The sequence below is a fragment of the Apiotrichum porosum genome (assembly GCF_003942205.1).
Source record: "Apiotrichum porosum strain DSM 27194 chromosome Unknown scaffold_14, whole genome shotgun sequence".
NCBI lineage: Eukaryota > Fungi > Basidiomycota > Tremellomycetes > Trichosporonales > Trichosporonaceae > Apiotrichum > Apiotrichum porosum.
The window spans coordinates 671,740-689,915 of record NW_021167121.1 but is presented as its reverse complement, the minus strand read 5'-3'; the positions used below and the strand labels follow the sequence as shown (position 1 = coordinate 689,915).

The following is an 18,176-nucleotide window of genomic DNA, read 5'->3' as shown; positions in this document are numbered from 1 at the left end:
ATTGGGAACGTGGGTGGGGAGGGGCAAAGGGTGTGGTTGATGGACATGTGCGCAGTGGCCATGCCGAGAGAGTGAAGCACGAGGACGAGCACGACGACAAGCACGAGGGTGGACGGCCTTGGCCTTGGCCTTGGTCCTGGTCTTGGCTGCGAGGGATATCAAAGGGAACGAGGAGATAGGCTAGCGGCGTCGCGGTTGGCATGTGGCAGGTGCGCGCCGCCAGCCAGTGGGATGAGCGGCAGTGAACACCATTTCGGCCAACTATGGTGGTGGTGGGTAGGAACGTGGGTGAGGCGGTCAGAGTCACACGAGGGACGTACATGTGCCAGAGATAGTCCACTAGCCACGATCAATAGAAGGCGTGTGGTGCACGCTACGAGGAATGTAGACGGCGGCGTAGCTATCATATCACGTTGCCTCCAACCACGTCCGTACGTACGTCCACCAGCGACACATTTCACTCCTTTAATGGCGAGTTAATGGCGACCACTTGTGTTTACAAACGCCATCGCTGCCGAGGTCTAGACACTGCAGGATGCAGGAAACGACACTGAAAGTACAGACCGCCCGTCTCGGAGTATCCCCGCTTGACCTGGGCTGCCATCATCCTGACTGTGCCGCCGAACTGGTTCCCGGTTCCCAAGCCTCCGCCACCTCTCGCTACATACGATAAATACGATAAGACGGCTCACGAAACCGCGTTTTGACGCCACTGTCCAGACTGCAAACCATTGTCTCTGCGCCTGGAATTGGAATTGAACTCAGGAGTGGTAATGATTCAGACTGCGTCGGCGTTGGGATTGTTTAGCTGCGCTGGTATCCGGCGGCATACGATTGATTGGGCCGCGGCGACCTTGGCGACAAAAGGCCATAGTGAATCGTGGCTCGCTTGCTGAGGACTGGTCACTTTGTGTTGAACGTTCATTCCAACGACTGATCTCTGAGTGCTGTCTTTGCACGTTGCAGCTATACTTGACACGTTGCTTTCGGTTCCCAGCAGAGGGTTGGCCAGTGCCGCGGCACCGTGCCCACGCGGTGATGTACGACGACACGTAGCAGATGGCGTTGGATCGCGACTAAGAATGGATGGGGACCAGATCAATCAGATCTGTAGATCTGCAACATGGACTAACACAAACATACGCGTCCTTTGGGGTCACATACATACACTAAACATACGGTTGAGCACATGCCTCAGACACGTGGTTGCATATCTCTAGGAATTTCGCTGCACTGTGGCCATTAAAGGGGAATCCTGTGTGCTACGCGGCTGTATCGACGGCGATGGCGTCGATTAACAATGGGTAAATGTTGGAGTTGTGGTGGGTTCCGAGGGTGGTGTTGGGTATCGGTCCATGGTGCTTCGGCTGTCCATATGACTAGGTGTTGCCAAGCAGTGTCGCACTTTGGCACCCCGGTTCCTAAGACGAGATTCTAGCGCACTGCTGTGGTATCTTGCCAAAGTACCGGGATTACGACGAGCGCTCTATGCGTTGAAACGTGTTGCGTCCCAAGACGTCTCGCCAGTGTACGAGTAGCTAGTTGGTCAGCATTTTGGGTCGTCCGGAGTGCTGTTGGTGTCTCGGTGCGAACGTGCAGAACGCAGACGTGCGGGGACACGCGACGTGCAGACTGCTGGCTTGCGCGTGAAGAGTCTTGTTGCACGTTTGATCACACACGGTCACGCATACACGTACTTGAACGTCTGGTGCTGCAGGTTGTAGGTGGCAATTCGCCTCAACGGGTTCGGGTCCGGTGCGGGGACACCGCGGTCCACGGAAAGGTCGAGCGTGAGGTCGTAAGAACGCGCATTGTTGACCTTGAACCGAACCGATCCGACAACGAGCTCGCCACGGTTGACGGCCAGAGGCTCTGGAAGGAGGAGACGGGCTTGCCTGTGAAAGGTAAGTGGTGTACAGGTGCAACGACAGGTGTAGACTTACTGCCAGTGGGTGCGGGTCGCTGCGTTGTCAGCTTCAGCGATGTGGAATAAGCTCACCGTTGGGGCCCGTCGACAGTGTCACCTTGACACCCTTGCGAGGAGCGTCGGGAGCAGCACCCGGGTTGAGAGGCTGCTCAGCGCCGAGCCACGGGTATCCGGCAGTGGGGACGGGGAATGCCCATTGCGCCTGCTCAAGGTCGTCGGCCTCAGTGTCCTCGTCGGTAGGCTTGGTGGACTCGTGGGCGTCAAAGTCGAGGTCAAACCAGGAGGCGAGACCGTGCATGATAGCCGTGCGCGACGCCACAAAGTTGATGGGCACAGAAAAGTCGAGCAGGTCCTTGATGGCGCAAGTGTAAAAGTCAAACGTCGTCGGCTGGCATGGCGCCGACATGAGTGTTGTGGGAGGGAAGATGCCAACAACGGGCTGAGCAAACGCCTCCTCACGAGCTGCCTTGAACAACGCGTGGAAGTCGGTGCCGAACAGGGTCTGGTTGAAGAACGCTGCCTGGATCATGTTAGGACAAAGACAGCAGCTAAGCGGTGCAGCACCTACCTTTTGCTCGGTCTCGTTGTACAGCCCTTCGTCGGAGAATGGGCAAAAGTGGATTTGACCAGACGAAGGCAGAATGCTGCCGCCTGGCTTGAGGAACAGGTCGCGTGCGAGGAGGAATGACTCGACCATGCGTTCGTGCAGGAGCATAACACCAATGGGCTCGGACACGATCGTGTCCACCTTGCCATTCTTGAGCACTGCTTCCTGGACGTACTTGTCCTCGACCATACCGCGCACAATTCGCACCTTGTTGGCGAGATGCGGGTTACCCTCGCCGCGGTTCGCCTGGTCAACGAGCTGAACGTTAGTTAAGCATACGGCCGTGCCAACTCACGATCTGCATCTTGTCCGCCATCGATGACGCCTCGAGCGCGACCACTTCTTTTGCGCCCGCCTGTGCCGCCATGTACGACAGGATGCCTGAGCCTGTGACGCGTGTTAGTTGGGATGGCCACGGGCCAACTGATGCAGCACGACATACCCGCGCCGACGTCCAAGACGACCTTGTCCTTGATTGCCACGGCGGCATTGCCCAGAATTGCCTTGCGGTATGTGCCTGTCCTCGACACATCTCCAATCATGTTGGCCCTGTGAACAGCGTCAGTACGCACAGCCGTGTACATCACGACGGAACGCAATCGTCGTAACGTACTGGTTCTGGAGGTTGGAGTAGAACGAGAAGTAGAACGAGTCCTGCAGTGTGTCAGTCCAGTACACCAGTACGGTGAGGTTCATCCGTCTGCTACCTCGTCTGGCAGGATCGCACCTTGTCATTGTCGGCCATGCTCTTTTGCTCCCTGTACGATCAGTTACACTGTCCTCGGACATCCGCCATCACTTGTCGACAACGTACTTGGGCTTCTCCTCTGCGGGCATCTGGACATCTTGCTGTGGTGTAGACATGGTTGTTTTGTCAATGAACGAATCGAGGGGATAGGGGAGAAGATACGAGGTTGCGTCTCCCTTTGCTATAGCAGAACGAGAGCGATGCGATGGAGAAGTGTGTAGGACAAGCAGATCTTGGCACCACTGGGAGTTCCAAACACGCCCGTCCACGCGAGTGGCCCTTGCGGGGTCCCACAGTCGTCATACCTTCGTTGGGGTTTAACCACCAGAAGGGCACTTCATATTGAGTGCGGTGGTGTGCAAGCCGTGGACAATGCTATGCATGTGCTATACTTCTCATATTCACAGACGCTTGCTCAATCCATGGGGAATGTCGTGAAGTACCCATGTAGCTGTCTGTCGCCGCCGTATGGAGTGTCAGAAAAGCGCGCTTGGAAGCCCGGTTTACCGGCCGCAGCCGTCATGACGACATTGCCCACACCTCTGCCGTTTCATAGCCTCACCTTCCTACACATCCACTCTCCACCTCATACCCGCCATGGTCGTCACCGAGCAGCACACTGCGTACAGCTACAACACATTCAACATGTCCACCCAGGATCCCACTACATCGCCGCCGCCAATCCATGTCGCGACAGTGAACGTGTGCGTACACCGTGCCATACGGCCTTCCTCCCACGACTACCTGCGCAGTTCCGTGCTTCCCACCCAGCCTTTCTCCTCCTTCCTCCCACACCATCCCCTGCATTCACTGACACTGTCCAGGCGATACGATGGCCGTCGTAACAACCCAGTCCCTATCCCACCGTTGGGGGCTGTGGATGCTCCCCGCCGTAGGCCCGGAGAGAGCCCCTACCGCGAGCAGCCGTGGGCGGTGCGCCGCAGCAGGCTGGTCGACGCACTCTTGTCGACCGGCGAGCTCGACATTGTCGGCTTCCAGGTGCGTGGGAGGCCCTTGGAGTCTTGCTGACCCGCCAGGAGGTGTACTACTCTCAACTGCTCGACCTCGGTGCTCTCCTCGGACCCAGGTTTGCCAATGTCGGCGTTGGCCGCGATGACGGCAAGCGTGCCGGCGAGTACAGCCCCATCTTCTATGACAAGTGAGGTTGCCTCCCCATCGCAGAATGAACCTGACGTCCAGGGACCGGTTTGAACTCGTCGACTGGAAGACGGTGTGGTTGTCCAAGACACCAGATGTCCCCGGCTCGGTCGGCTGGGATGCAGTACGTTTCAGACCTCGCTTTTCCCTAACACCCCCCCGTTTGTTGACCCTTGTCAGAGCCAGACACGTATCGCAACTTTGCTCAGTCTCAAGGACCGTCGCGGTGGCACATTTGTCCACGCCGTGTGCACCCATTATGATGATCAAGGTGTTCGTGCTCGTGGCGAGAGCAGTCTGCTCATCCGCCGTGCCATTCGTGAATGGGTGGACGGTGTCGAGGCCAACGCCGGTCTGGCGTCCATGAAGCTGGCCCCGGTTATTCTGTTTGGAGACTTTAGTGCGCCTTGTTGAACTGGTTGTTTCCACGTCCACAAAGCTGACTGTCCAGACTCGCCTGCTGAAGAGGACGGATACAAGAACATCACTGCTGACAAGCCTCTCGCTGGTGGTGTTTCGTCGTTCACATTCCTCGACGCCTACGTCAATCTCCGGGCTCGCGGACCCAACCAACTTGGCGTCCAGTCTCGGCCGTATGGTCCGAACAAGACGTACACTGGATTTGACGCTCCTGGCCGAACGACAACGACGCGCATTGACTTTATCATGCTGGCCGCAGAGGACAATCCATCTTTGGCAGAGGCAGCACCTTCTTCCTCCACCCGGTCGGCTCCGGCTGAAGGCCGTGGAGGTTGGCGTTTTACTCAGTACGCTGTGCTTGATAATTGGGTGGAGGAAAGCGATGCGGACGGCTGGGAAGGCAGGTGGAGCGACCACCGCGCTGTCAAAGTCACCGTGGAGCGTGACTAAGGTCTCGGTGGAGGGCTCGTATCTTGCTGGCAGGGTCCTTGACAACTCGCTAGGACGTACCGCGTACAGAATGATATGGACACGTGTGAGCACCATGGCCGCCGGCCGCCGGCCCCCTCGCCAGCCGCTTTGTCACCTGTAAATTCATGGAAGGGACTGACCTGACCACATGCGCAGCACCCAGTTTAACCAGTTTCTTCATTCTCGCTGCAAAAGCTGGTGCAGGGGGGTTGACCCTGGGTTTATCCGAATGACGTACCGGTCCCTCCGCTTACCTCCTTCTAGATGCCGGCCGGCCTTGTGCGATACAATATTTTTGCACTCTCGCGTCTCACTCTCTTACACCACAGTGGATCGCAGGATAGTCCACCACGGAATGACGCTCTAAACCCCTGTCGCGGGCGGGATATCCTGCACGACCTTGAAATGGCCGTAGGGCTGCAGATGGAGGGCCTGCGAATGCTCAGCTTTGCGCGATTGACAGGGGAAGAGGATAAGCGATACCTCCACCGGGACTCAGCAATCCTGTTTTTGCACCTCCACTTCGTTGCGTCCCGACAAGATAAAAACACCATGCCGCCATTCTCAGTTTTGTTCTTCATCACCCACTCCCTCCTTTCATCGTCGTCACTGTCAAGGACTGCTCCTGCACCCCCAGTGAACACACTACTCTCTCAGACCTCCATTTTCAATCACCCATAATGTCTGCCACCATCCCCACCCAGTTCACCGGCCAGGCCGCCATGTCGAAGCAGAACGAGGAGAAGTTCGACCTCAAGGAGCACTCGTACACCCCTCGCGCCTTCAACGAGGACGACGTCATTATCAAGATCGAGTGCTGCGGCGTGTGCGGCTCCGACCTCCACACCATCACCTGCGGCTGGCAGGCGCACGACAACTTCCCCGCCATCGTCGGCCACGAGATTATCGGCACTGTCGAGCGTGCCGGCGCCAACACCACCCACAAGGTTGGCGACCGCGTTGGCTTTGGCGCTCAGTGCTCCAGCTGTGGCGAGTGCTCCAGCTGCAAGGCCGGCCAGGAGAACTACTGCCTGAAGGGTATGGGCGTGAGTACTGTTTCCATGACATGGAACTAGCAGCTGACAATGATAGGGCACCTACCAGGGCAAGACTGGTGACAAGGTCCAGCCTTACACCCAGGGCGGCTACGCCGACTACTACCAGGTAAGTACACGCTGCACGAGCAAAAGTCCAAGTCGGCATTCACAGGTGCTAACTGGTGTCGCAGGGCCCCGGCCACTTTGCCGTCCCCATCCCCGCCGAGCTCGAGTCGGCCGTTGCCGCCCCTATGCTCTGCGCCGGCGGCACCGTGTACGCGCCCCTCGTCCGCTACGGCGCTGGTCCCGGCAAGAAGGTCGGCATCATCGGCATTGGCGGTCTTGGCCACCTCGGTGTTCAGTTCTCGGCCGCTCTCGGCGCTGACACTTTCGCCATCTCGCACTCGGACAGCAAGCGCGCCGACGCTGAGAAGCTCGGTGCCAAGGGCTTTGGTGAGTAATAATATGCAGCACGCCAGACACAGCAGCTGACCTCTCCAGTTGCCACCAAGGACGCCAAGACCGCCCTCGCTGAGCACGCCGCGACTTTCGACCTCATCGTCTGCACTTCCTTCCAGGAGGGCATGCCTCTCCAGGAGCTCTACCTCCCCCTGCTCAAGCCTTTCGGCAACATGGTGATTGTGGGCATTCCGAACAGCGGGATCCCAGCACCTGGTTGGGCTGTTCTTGGCAAGAGCATCACTGGTTCGCTCATCGCCTCGCCCAGCGAGCTCACCGAGATGTACGCCCTCGCCGTCGCCAAGGGTGTCCGCACCTGGGTCGAGACCCGTCCCATGTCGGAGGCTACCCAGACCCTGCAGGACATGCACGAGGGCAAGGCCAAGTTCCGCTACGTCCTTGTCAACTAGAATGTGGACAGTGCTGCGTATAGAGGCGAGCTTGCTGTAAGAGACAATTTTTAGATGTACTCATATTTTTTGTCCGACTGGTTTTCATTCCGCCACACTCCGATGCCTCCTTTCTGGCCTCTGGCTACACTGACGGACACCAACAGAGACAGTCTACCTCTGGTTCTGACTTTTTCCCTTTCTAATTCTCTTGCATTGCGTCCAGGCAATGACAAAGCACGCGTCCATTCAGTGGACCTCAAACATCTGCTTCCTCGCTTCGACGCGTCGGTGGCTGGCTTTCTCCGACAATAAAATCAATAAAAGCCCAGGCGTCAAACAAACCCATAATCGCGATCGTTGTCATTACATGGCATAATAAAGTCCAATGCAACATATATCTGAGCTAAGCTTCTCCACAACATACGACCTAATCTAATGAACATCGGCGACGAGGGAGTGGCTTGCATGCCCGTGATCTCCGTCGGCAAGTCGATAACGCGGCCTTCGAGGAAGATTGTGTACAAAGAGCCGGAGTCCAGCGCCGTACCAATCATCTGTCGAATAACAAAAATGTCCACCGAGAACTGCTCCGAGTTGTAGAGGCCGTTGCACAAGTCCGCGAATATACTCCCATTGGCCTTTTGGTGACCGTGGCGCGTGTCCTTGATTCTGTCGACGGAATCGAGCACGAGGAATTCGTCGCCATCGTCCAGCAGGCGCTGGAGGACAGTGGGTAGGGCAGAAAGCGGAAGAACAGCAGCCGCCGTGGCCATCCACACACGCTTGGTATAGCGGGAGCCCCAGCTCACCACCGTGCCGCGCTGACGGTATGTACAGTGGGTGTGCGTCCCCCGAAAGGTCCTCGATGTCGACAGTGGACTCCTCGTCTTTCTGGGACTTGACATTCGGGGGAGACTTCATGTCGGGAGGGGATGGGGGTCTGGGGATCTTCTCTCCCGGGTTGCCCCAACCTGGTGGTGGAGGCGGAAGTGGTTGAATCCTACCAAGTTGGTGCTGGGGATCCCTGGGAGCGATGCCTGCCAGGCCAACCGCGTCTTCTCCGTTTCGGCCCGGACCCAACATGCATTCTCCGAGATCCGCAAAGCGGTCAAGTGGAGCACCGTTGTTGCTTTGGCGTACATCAGCCTCCCGGTCGACTAGCGCGTCGAGCACCTTCTGCGGGAGAACGAGGTTGCGGCGGCGAACGGAGGAAGGGAGAGGAGGGATCGCGATCGCCACGGCGGTGAATTCGTCCTGGACGTCATCTTCGTCACCATCCATGCAGAGACCGCCGTGCCGGACGAGCTCGTGGTTCTTGGGGTCATAAACCAGGAGGCGTGCGCGAGCAATGGGGTCGATGACGTCCACTCTTGAGGTAGCTGAGGTCGAAGTGCTCGAGGATGTGGCTGTGGTTTTAAGTCAACCTGGGTGTACCATTTTCGTCATGTGGTGTAATGTATGCCTACTGGGTTGCATGATGTGACGGATGGAGAAAGAGAGGGAAATAGAAAAGGAGGAGAGAGAGCTTGTCTGTTGTATTCGTTCAAGAGAAGCCGATGCAGGTCAACGGATTGTGTGCGTATGCTAAACGGGATGAGCCGATCAAGTATGGGTGTTTGTAATAGAAGCAAACCCCCGAGGTTCCCTGTAGGCTGCTGCAGTCTACATGCAGCTGTGAGGTTGCCAGGAGGCGCACGGGGCAATGGCGAAGGGAGCTGGGCTACAGCGGTGACATGGGGAAAAGAATGGTGGACAGGAAAAAGAAAACAAATCAAGCCAAAGTCAGTCGCGAACCACATAGACGGAATCAGTTTCTACGACGCGTGCAGAGTGCACCACTGTTCTTGCATCTTAGCCGTTGGACCTACGTTGCACAGAAACGAACCTGTTTCCTCAATTCCTCATGGCCTCATCGGTGCTCACCACATTACGCGCCGAGTCATTCTCAGAGAACAACGCCAGGGCGGTCCAGACTCCGGCGGGCGGTCGCGACCAGACAACACCCCAACTCAAGGGTCCAGTGCCATCATCACCAACAACAACAACAACAAGACTCAACTGCCTAGCGGAGCAACTGAGATCCTCGGCTCGACTCGGCTCACTTGGACCACCGCATCCAGCGCGAGCAGCATTGTTGCCGTTCAAGCTCTCTCAACCCCCGCTTCCTCCGCTGAGCATCACGATGACGGCAGCTGTTCAGCCCAACAGCAGCGCGAGCTCAACATCTGCGACAGCTGTCCCTCGCGGCGTCCCTTCTACGAGCTACGATGACAACGCCAATCTCAAGGGACTGGCTTGATTCCCAGACAAACTCGCCAGTTCTTTGACCCCAAACGGACACTCCATAGACCTTGAGAAGGTTGATTTCGGCAACAGCATCCCTGTGGGTGCCATTCGTTCCCTCTCGACTTCGTTCTGGTGCGCGATTAAAGATTTGCCGAACAAGCCATGGAGTATTGGAACTAAAGCAACGTCGTCCAGCGAAGGCCGCGCGAGGCAAATGAACACCCTTCTTCCAGCGTGTCGAGCAGTCAAGAGGCTGCTCACTGAGTCTAAGCAAACCGGCGATCCCGTCAAGTTTCACGTCGGTGGCGGCCGTGAAGCTCGACCGGGAACGATCATTGCTGCCGGCTCAATCGTGAGTCATTTTTATTCAAAATCGCTCTGCTCTGCTCACACATACAGCTGCGGTCGGCCACAGATGCTGTCAGCTTACGCGGAGGATATCGCTTGCGGTGTCTATGCCGCCTACGCCCACTTTCGCCTCATCCCCATCTCGACCTTCAGGCGCAATGTTCCAGTACCTCCCGCTTGCACAAGTCCAAAGGGACGCTTGCGCACCTCGTTGGCCTCGTGCGACTGTGCCAATCGCAATGCTGAATTGCTCGGGACCTACCTGTCGCGCCGTCACCCACACGGCAAGGTCGTATGGAGGGTAAGTCCTTCGCAAGCAAACCCCAGCTAACTGAACCGCAGTCTGTTATCGTCTGCTTCCGAACGGTGCGACGTGATTTTGGTCAACCAGCTCAGGAAGTCAAAGCGACTCCCTGCCTTGCTTGAGCTGCCACAGCCCCGGAGGCCTCTTGCACCCTGTTCGAGGGGCGAGCAGAACTTGGAGTGAGTCGCTGCGGCGTCCTCAGTTGACAGAGGTGACGTTCCCTCCAGCGCCTACCGCTTTGTGCGCGAAGTAATATATTCCCCCTGACAGCAACGGACGTTGTGGTGGCCGTGGACGAGGTGCACGAGCATAGCGTGGACCAGGACGTGGTCCTTTGACTTCTGAAGGAGGTAGGTGGGCCAAATATCACAGACACATGTGGTTGACTGTTCTCGAGCTCTTCCGGCGCCGCCGTGATTTGGTCATCTGCATGTACGCCACTCGCGACTTGACGGCACTCAGCACCTACTCCGAGCTTGGACCCGAGACTGTGGAACTTCCAGGAAGCCCGCAGGCAATTTGTGCAGAGTCACCTTAAAGGACGCCGAGTGCTGCTACCAGGCGCTCTTTCCAGGCATGGTCGCCTGGTTATACGTAGATTGTTCCATGTCAGCGAATTCCGACATTGTTTCCTCCTACTGGGCGCTGGTGGCTGTCATCTACCCGATTCATTACGCAGAGGCGGCTCTGCTCGCTTGCAACAGTCCACTCACTCCACTGAGGCAATGCTGAAGGTATCCATACTAGAAATGGGGCAAGAGGCCGAGGGTTGCAGGAGGTCAAGAAGAACATGGATGTGGTTTCCGTCTAGACTGCCGCGGCACATCTTTCTGCCGAGGAGCCCTGCTCACTGGGCACCCCATCAACCAACTATTGCTCCCCGACATTCAGTCCCCGTGACCGCTTCGCACCCGGCAACAAGGACTTGAGCGGTGTTCTTCTGGGGTGGTTCCTAGGTATGAGGCGAGGACTGGCCGGTTGCCCGTTGCTTCTCTCGGTCGCTTACTGCTGCCGGGCTGGGTTGGCTTCCTTTTGGTGAGTAACCGACGAGGCGGAGTTAGCCTGGAATTGGCCACTGCCCGCTGATCCGGTGATCCGCACGCTGTGGAGCAAACGGACATCGGACTTGCAGAGTTGATGGCCTCCTGGACGCTTTATCGAGTGTACAAGTACACAAGCTCGATGGGCACATGCACGTCCGTATGATTCTGGTCGTGCGAGCACACTGGTGGCAGAGAGATTACCGGGGGGTGACCGGGCTGGCCCGATTAAAGTGCGGATTCCCGAGATCCCGACCATCTCCGATCGCCGTTGGTGGGGGTGGATCGCCTACTGGTGAACGGGAGAAGGGCCAGACTGTGGAGATTCCAAGTCGATATTCCATCTCTTGTGACAACCCTCCCTCCACCTGTCTCTTGACACCGTCTCTCTTGACCCTCCCCACAAACAGTCCTCTCCAGCCCAGGTCGCCTTCGCCAGCCTCCCTCCTCGCCACCTCGTCTGCTCAACAGCGCCCGCGCGCGCCAGACTCCGCCCGAGGTACGGGCCTGCGGCATGAACCCCGTCCCCATCCCCTCCACTTGTCGATGCACTTTAACGTCTCAACGGCCGAGGCCCCCAGCACGAGGTTGAGCGAAGCCGCCGCCGCTGCTGGTGTGCCCACTACCGAACTCGCCGCCGCCGCCGCTGCAGCTGTACCAGCCCCCTTGTCCGCCGTGGCCATGAGCGTCGCCGCCAACCCTGCCCCCGTGGCCAGCGCTGCCGGGCACGCCGCACATCAAGTCGCCCACGCCGCTGTCAACATCCACCATCATCCGCAGCACACCTCAGTACCGACCACTGCACTCCCCCTGCATCCTGCCGTCCCCGCACCGCAGTATGAAGAGGCATACTATGAGGACATTGAGCGGGAGCCCGCGCTCACGTTTAGAGAGCGCGTGAGCGACTTTGTGCAGGACAACCAGACCGTCATCAACACGTTCTGTGCTGGTGGTCTGGCCGGCGCGGCTAGCCGAACGGCAGTCGCACCGCTGGAGAGGTTGAAGATTATCTTGTGAGTACACCACCACTCCTCCATGGCGGACTGTCGAGGGCCATGAGCCTGCGGCGACATCGTCGGTGTCGTTTGTCGGAGCAACCCCACGCCGGCGGAGCCGTAACCCCAGAGGCAATGGCAATGTCGTGCCTCGGACCCACCGGTCCGAACACGATGTCCGCGACGACGGATAACCGAACGAGCGAGCAGCATCAATCTGCCGACATGCCACCTACGAGAGAGAGAGAACAAGCACTGACTCTGCAAACAGGCAAGTTCAGAGCTCCACGCCTGGAGGCTCGGGACAGGCATATGGTGGCATCGGGCCGAGTTTGGTGCGGATGTGGAAGGCTGAGGGCTTTGCGGGATTCATGAAGGGCAATGGCATCAACGTCGTGAGAGTGAGTACCTTACAGTGGCACTTGCACGCGCAAGGCCTCGGCTCTGGGCACCCTGCGCTGGTCGTGTGCACCGCAGCCCTCGGATGAGGGTCACACGACCAGTTGGCATGCCCGCCCATCTATAGCGCAAGGCTAACGGCCAGATCCTGCCCTATTCGGCGTTGCAGTTCAGCTCGTACGGCGTATTCAAGACGTTGTTACGAACATGGAGCGGTGAGGAGACGCTCTCGGCACCCCTGCGACTCAGCGCCGGAGCAGGTGCTGGTATCGTCGCTGTTGGTGAGTCACGGCTGGACACCGCTCGCAATGACATCCGGCAAGATCTGCATTACTGACCCACCAGTCGCCACATACCCGCTTGACTTGGTGCGGGCTCGTCTGTCAATTGCGACAGCAAACATGGCCCAAACGGGCGCTGCTGCTGCGGCGTTTACAAGCGAGGATGCCAAGCTCGGTATGGTCGGTATGACCAAGAAGGTGTACCGCACCGAGGGCGGAGTGAGGGGTCTCTAGTGAGTACAGTTGCTTGATAGCCTTAGGAAGACCTAACTGTGCTAACTCTTCAGTCGTGGAGTGTTGGCAACAGCGGTCGGCGTGGCACCGTACGTGTCACTCAACTTTTACATGTACGAGAACCTCAAGAACCTCGTGTTGCCGGCCGACCTCGAGATGGGCGACGCAGAGTTTGCCGCGCGCAAGCTGCTATGCGGTGGCCTCGCGGGAGCCATCTCGCTCATCTTCACACACCCTATGGACGTGGTGCGCCGCAAAATGCAGGTCGCAGGCCTCGCGGCTCTGTCGCCGCAATACAGCGGCGCGATCGACTGTATCGCCAAGACGATCAAGTCGGACGGGTTCTGGAAGGGCATGTACCGCGGACTGGTGCCCAACTTTGTCAAGATTGTGCCGTCCATGGCCGTGTCGTTCTACACCTTTGACACGGTGATGGATCTCCTCCAGGACTGGCAGGCGCGGGATGACGACGATGACGACGACGTCGTATAAGTGTAAACAAGTATCGCATCGCAGGCCCCATTACCAGAACATAACCATCTGCTCAACCATCTGCTCGAGAGAGGATCGCCCGAGAAGTATATCCGCCATCTATCAACCCATCTACCCCCCTGGTCCCACACATTCGGCCGAACCCCGGTTGTCTCCCCACCCGCCCCCACCCAGGATCTTGTCACCATTATTCATCGCATCGTGACTGCACATGCATGGCATAAAGAAAAGAGAAAGAGAAAGAGCAGATAATGCACAATGAAAATAAGAAGTTAAAAAACAGGGGCTACTAAAAACGACTACTATGTGTTTACTCGACGACGGCGGGGTCCATCAAGAACCTCGCGGTCAGTCTCGTTTGTCTACAACTCTACTATGGGTTTTCTGACTCCGTGGTCACTCCACTGCCTCTCCCCTCTCCCCTCCCACCCCTCCCACTCCCACTCCCACTCCCACCTTGTCGACCCTCTGCGCTCGGTCCCTCCCCTCCCCAGGCAAACGCCAACGCGATCCTAGATCGGTCCGTGACTAAGGCTGAGGCTGAGGGGCTAAGGCTGGAGCAAAAGCACAGGTCGCCGCTGGCGCTGTCCCTCGCCCATCGCTTCTCACCCTGGCCGGCCCAGTTCCCATCCTAGTCTTCTTTGCCTCGCTTCCTGGGTGCTTTCGATAAGAAACGAACCTTTTTTTGTTTGTTTCGTCGTCGTTGTCGTCCGCTCGCTCTGGCCACGTCGGTTGGTGCCTGCACCAAAAAACGCGCGTAACGCCTCCCGCTGGCTGGCGCGCCCGCCGCGCCACCATGTCGACATCGCTTCCCTTCGTCCTTCAGCTTATCTGTGCAAGCGAAGTGATTCGCGTCGCCATATAGGAACGCTTATCGCCGTTCGAGGAGCGAGGGCCTGCTCAGATCCTGTCACCGATTCGGCGATGGCCAGATGCTCGGCCCGGGTATCAGTGCTTAGCGGCCGGGACGCCGTTGCCGTTGGCATGGCCGTTGGTGTGACCGTTGGCGTGGCCGTTGGAGAAGCCATTGGAGTGGTGGTGTGCGTGGCCGTTCACGTGGCCGTTGGCGTGGCCATTCTTGAGGCCATTGGCGTGATTGGTGTGACCGTTCGCGTGGCGGTGGCCGTTCGAGTGCGAGTGCGAGTGCGAGTGCGAGTGCGAGTGGCGGACACGAGTGGCCTTGACCACCACGGGGATCATCTCACCCGTTGACAGCGGGTACGGCTGGTGTCCGAGCACGGCGAGGAGGTTGCGGAAAATGGCGCCATGGCCCGTGATGCTCACGTCTGTCGTCGAGTCAGCACAGCACAGCGCACATGTTGGCCGCAGTCACGGAGAGTCTACGAGTGTGTGGCGGTCCGTGCAGCCGCAGTCACGATAATAGACCACGAAAATGAGCCGGCCGGACCGTGAGGTCGCCGTGGAATGGGACGCGTCACGGCAGTGGGCAGACAAGGCCGCAGGCGATTGCCGCGCCTTGCTTGCGCACAGGATAAGGGGTGTGGAGGTATCGCGAGCAACATTGCAAAGGTCCATTCTGGCGTCCGGACCAGAACGAGCCGAAGCAGCCTCCAGAGGCTTTTGGGGGGCTTTGGGGACATTTACTCACATGTCTCGGGAGCGGCGCCGTCGAACACGCGGTCCAATGCACGGCGCATGCGCTTCTGCATGGAGGTATCCGACTCGCGCTGGTCTGGGAACCACAGCAGGTCGTCCTCCTCGAAGCCTTCTTCAATGATAATGTTGGGGAACCGAGTGGCGATCGTAGACTGGTAAATTAGCATCAAATGTCTTGGAAACACAATGTAATAAGAGGGGCCGGGTTGCGCCACACATTGTGGCGTTCACGCCGTCGCGTGCCGTTTCAACGCGCTGGCGTGCGTTTGAGCGTGCTGGGCGCGCACTTGGCGCAAGCCTCAACGTATACGACCCGGCACCCACTGCCATGGTACCACTGGCACCACCCGGTTTAGCGCGAGTTCTGCTCACCTTTGTGCTGCGCTTGTCACACGTGTGCAAACCGACGATCTCGCGCCAGTCCTGTGGGTTCAGCCTTGTTGCCCCAACGCGCCATCTGGGCACCATTCGCCGTCGACTCCCCCCCCCCCCCCTTCTCCACAATATTGTGTGGAGCAGACGGGCCGCGTCGGCCTGTTGGGTCGCCGGTCACACCGCAGACGAGGACCACCGCGAGGAAGCGGCGTTGACCGCGACACGGTGAGCGACCAACGTCAGCGGCCCCAACCATGCCTGCGGCGCGTGACTGGGTACGTGGGGCGTGTACCACCTGCCGCCACTGGTACTGAATACAAGGGGAGACGAGGAGGACCGAGGGGGTTACGAGGCGCACGACTCTCAGTACCCGCCGCGGATGTGGCCGCCGGATGGCGGTGTGTACTCCGCCACGGCGCGACCTGTGCACGGTGGTATACTTCCATCGGGGAGAATGGAGGCGTGAACACATCCGGCGAGGCAGAGTGAATGTGTGGCCATGCGGCCAAGCAAGTCATGCACACTCGTGCACCGGCCACATCCGTTTTGGCAACAACAGACAGACGTCTCCCCTGGTAACCCCATTCACCCTCTCTCTCCGACTTGGCTCACGGCTCGTCACACTGAGACAGGGGTCTCAATGCGAGTAACCGTTTGCGGACGGGTCGCTACTGCGTCGACGCGGTCGCGGACAAGCTCGGGGCTGTGCCCATGCTCGCGGGGGCCGAGCACGTTTCCCCATGTGTAGCAAAAGCAAAGACTAGGAAATGCGACTCACCTCCCAAATTTCCGGTGTGGCACTGATCATTTCACCCCAGCTGTTGTACATGGTCTGGCAAGTGCGTTGCAGCGGCGAGACGAACCAGCGGATTTCTCCAGGGTTGATGGGCGCGCCGTGGGGACGCTCCTTTTGCCATGTCTCGTAGATTGCACGTGTCTGCTTGTGGCCCAGAGGGGTGAGCTCGGGGTCGGGACCCCATACCAAGTTGCCGTCGCCGTTCTGGCACGTCCAGTACGTCTCCCAAGACTGGAGAAGACGAGCCTGTCAGCAAGCCTGGTCCTTGTTTCTATCTGCGACGCCTCTGTTCCACCAGGCTCAATGAATCAATGAACGGGGCCTGGAGAGCACGGTCGCGACCGACCCAAAGACCCATGGCCCCTGGGTGGCCGCCACGGTACGGCTTGGTCGGCGGTCACCGGTACAGACCGAGAGGGTCCCGTTTCACAACCCGCGGCGGCCGCCCTGGCTACCCAGATGACATTCCACCCAACTTTTGGCGCACAAAGCCACCTCCTTGTGCTCCAGACAGACAGAAGAAACGCGTGCTCACCTCGACACCATAGCGCTCCGCACCATAGTTGTGCCAGCCCTGGCCGTGGCGGCCGAGGAAGAAGACCTTGTAGTGGACTCCCGCCGGCGCCTCGGCCTGGAGACGCGCGACGTCGGCACGCAGGTTGTGCCAGCGGTCGGGGGAGGTGTCCATGAGACCAAACGACTTGTCGAGCTGTGTGGGAGGGTGCCAAGCATTCAAGAGGGACACGGTGCGAGGTGTAGAGTGGGAAGAGGGGAAGAGGGGTTGCGTCAGCGTGCAAGGTCCGTGGAGCCACCGTAGCGTTACTCACAAGGTCCTCAAAGTCGTTGTGCTTGGGCTTGGGGCCAGTCTGGACGAAGAAGCCCTGCACCGACTCAAAGGTGAACTTGTGCGCGGGCTCGAGGAGGCCAGGCGACCTGAGGGGACCGCCGTCCTCAGTGTCGGCCACAGCCGGGAAGTCCGGGTGGGGGTTGATCTTCGGTACTTGGAGGGGGGCGACGAAGACCATTGTTGTTGGGAGTTGAAAAAGGGGTGAATTGGCCGATGTATGAGGATGGGATAAAGCAAAAGACAAGTTGCCTGGGGGGGGAGGGGAGAGGGGGGTTGCTGTTATAGCTGAATTCGTGTGTGCTGATGGGGCTCGCTGTGGGACGTGGTGGGTGATGAGGACGTAGTGCGAGTGTGAGAGGTGGGCCTGGGGATGATATGTGATGCGGAATGGGCAAGACTAGGGGGCCATTGAGCGGTGGATTCTTAGCACATTTATTGACTCGCTCTGTCCGTTGCTCTGGGCGACTGCGCGGCTCGCGACCGGGAACGTGGGTAAACGTGTGGGGCACCTGATATGCGCGCTTCCTGCAGTCAATGCCGTTTTTAGGCCCTACAACAAGGATGTCGCGGGCAGAGTCTGCCGTACGCCGTCCTGCAGGACCCAATGCATGGAGACACGCTCCGCTCCACCACGCGTGCCACCAGCGCGCGTGGCGTGCGCGGCGCTGTGGCATGTCGAAAACATACTGAGCACGGAGCAGGGCACGGACGCTTTGCGCCACAACGTCGCGCGCGTTACCCACAGCCAAATGGGCCATGACCTCGAGATCCCCCAAACTCCCCCCCCCCCCCCCCCAACCAGTCGGCTAATCACTCATGTATGGGCTGCGCATTGTGTGCTATCACAAGACATGTGCGTTTCAGGCTATTGTATAGCCCGTCGCGCAGTGCACATGACAAAGGGAATGGGGCAATGGAGCGATGCATAGGCCGCATTGGCTCT

General features: G+C 58.6%; 7 protein-coding genes across 7 annotated transcripts; 4 read left to right on the top strand and 3 right to left on the bottom strand.

Moving 5' to 3' along the window:
* Positions 1-1,486: 1,486 nt before the first annotated feature.
* EHS24_003047 (uncharacterized protein) lies at positions 1,487-3,398 on the bottom strand (the record flags this gene model as incomplete). Its single annotated transcript, XM_028618753.1, has 10 exons — positions 1,487-1,538; positions 1,698-1,895; positions 1,944-1,962; positions 2,000-2,447; positions 2,496-2,780; positions 2,830-2,921; positions 2,977-3,083; positions 3,148-3,188; positions 3,262-3,292; positions 3,349-3,398. 10 exons carry the CDS (start codon positions 3,396-3,398, stop codon positions 1,487-1,489), a joined length of 1,323 nt encoding a protein of 440 aa, XP_028473120.1.
* A 481-nt stretch (positions 3,399-3,879) lies between these two features.
* On the top strand, positions 3,880-5,310 carry EHS24_003046 (uncharacterized protein; the record flags this gene model as incomplete). The annotated part of the gene is made up of 6 exons (XM_028618752.1): positions 3,880-3,986; positions 4,107-4,281; positions 4,320-4,441; positions 4,483-4,564; positions 4,621-4,840; positions 4,892-5,310. 6 exons carry the CDS (start codon positions 3,880-3,882, stop codon positions 5,308-5,310), a joined length of 1,125 nt encoding a protein of 374 aa, XP_028473119.1.
* A 701-nt stretch (positions 5,311-6,011) lies between these two features.
* On the top strand, positions 6,012-7,237 carry EHS24_003045 (uncharacterized protein; the record flags this gene model as incomplete). The annotated part of the gene is made up of 4 exons (XM_028618751.1): positions 6,012-6,377; positions 6,424-6,495; positions 6,560-6,821; positions 6,870-7,237. The coding sequence occupies 4 exons, from the start codon at positions 6,012-6,014 to the stop codon at positions 7,235-7,237; spliced, it is 1,068 nt and encodes a 355-aa protein (XP_028473118.1).
* A 409-nt stretch (positions 7,238-7,646) lies between these two features.
* On the bottom strand, positions 7,647-8,695 carry EHS24_003044 (uncharacterized protein; the record flags this gene model as incomplete). The annotated part of the gene is made up of 4 exons (XM_028618750.1): positions 7,647-7,651; positions 7,767-8,040; positions 8,360-8,625; positions 8,686-8,695. 4 exons carry the CDS (start codon positions 8,693-8,695, stop codon positions 7,647-7,649), a joined length of 555 nt encoding a protein of 184 aa, XP_028473117.1.
* A 1,024-nt stretch (positions 8,696-9,719) lies between these two features.
* On the top strand, positions 9,720-10,279 carry EHS24_003043 (uncharacterized protein; the record flags this gene model as incomplete). Its single annotated transcript, XM_028618749.1, has 3 exons — positions 9,720-9,857; positions 9,921-10,154; positions 10,196-10,279. The coding sequence occupies 3 exons, from the start codon at positions 9,720-9,722 to the stop codon at positions 10,277-10,279; spliced, it is 456 nt and encodes a 151-aa protein (XP_028473116.1).
* Positions 10,280-11,347: 1,068 nt separating this feature from the next.
* On the top strand, positions 11,348-13,598 carry EHS24_003042 (uncharacterized protein; the record flags this gene model as incomplete). The annotated part of the gene is made up of 5 exons (XM_028618748.1): positions 11,348-12,210; positions 12,464-12,593; positions 12,719-12,872; positions 12,937-13,105; positions 13,160-13,598. The coding sequence occupies 5 exons, from the start codon at positions 11,348-11,350 to the stop codon at positions 13,596-13,598; spliced, it is 1,755 nt and encodes a 584-aa protein (XP_028473115.1).
* Positions 13,599-14,546: 948 nt separating this feature from the next.
* EHS24_003041 (uncharacterized protein) lies at positions 14,547-17,411 on the bottom strand (the record flags this gene model as incomplete). Its single annotated transcript, XM_028618747.1, has 6 exons — positions 14,547-14,884; positions 15,208-15,367; positions 15,540-15,638; positions 16,369-16,617; positions 16,922-17,095; positions 17,214-17,411. 6 exons carry the CDS (start codon positions 17,409-17,411, stop codon positions 14,547-14,549), a joined length of 1,218 nt encoding a protein of 405 aa, XP_028473114.1.
* Between the last annotated feature and the right edge of the window lie 765 nt (positions 17,412-18,176).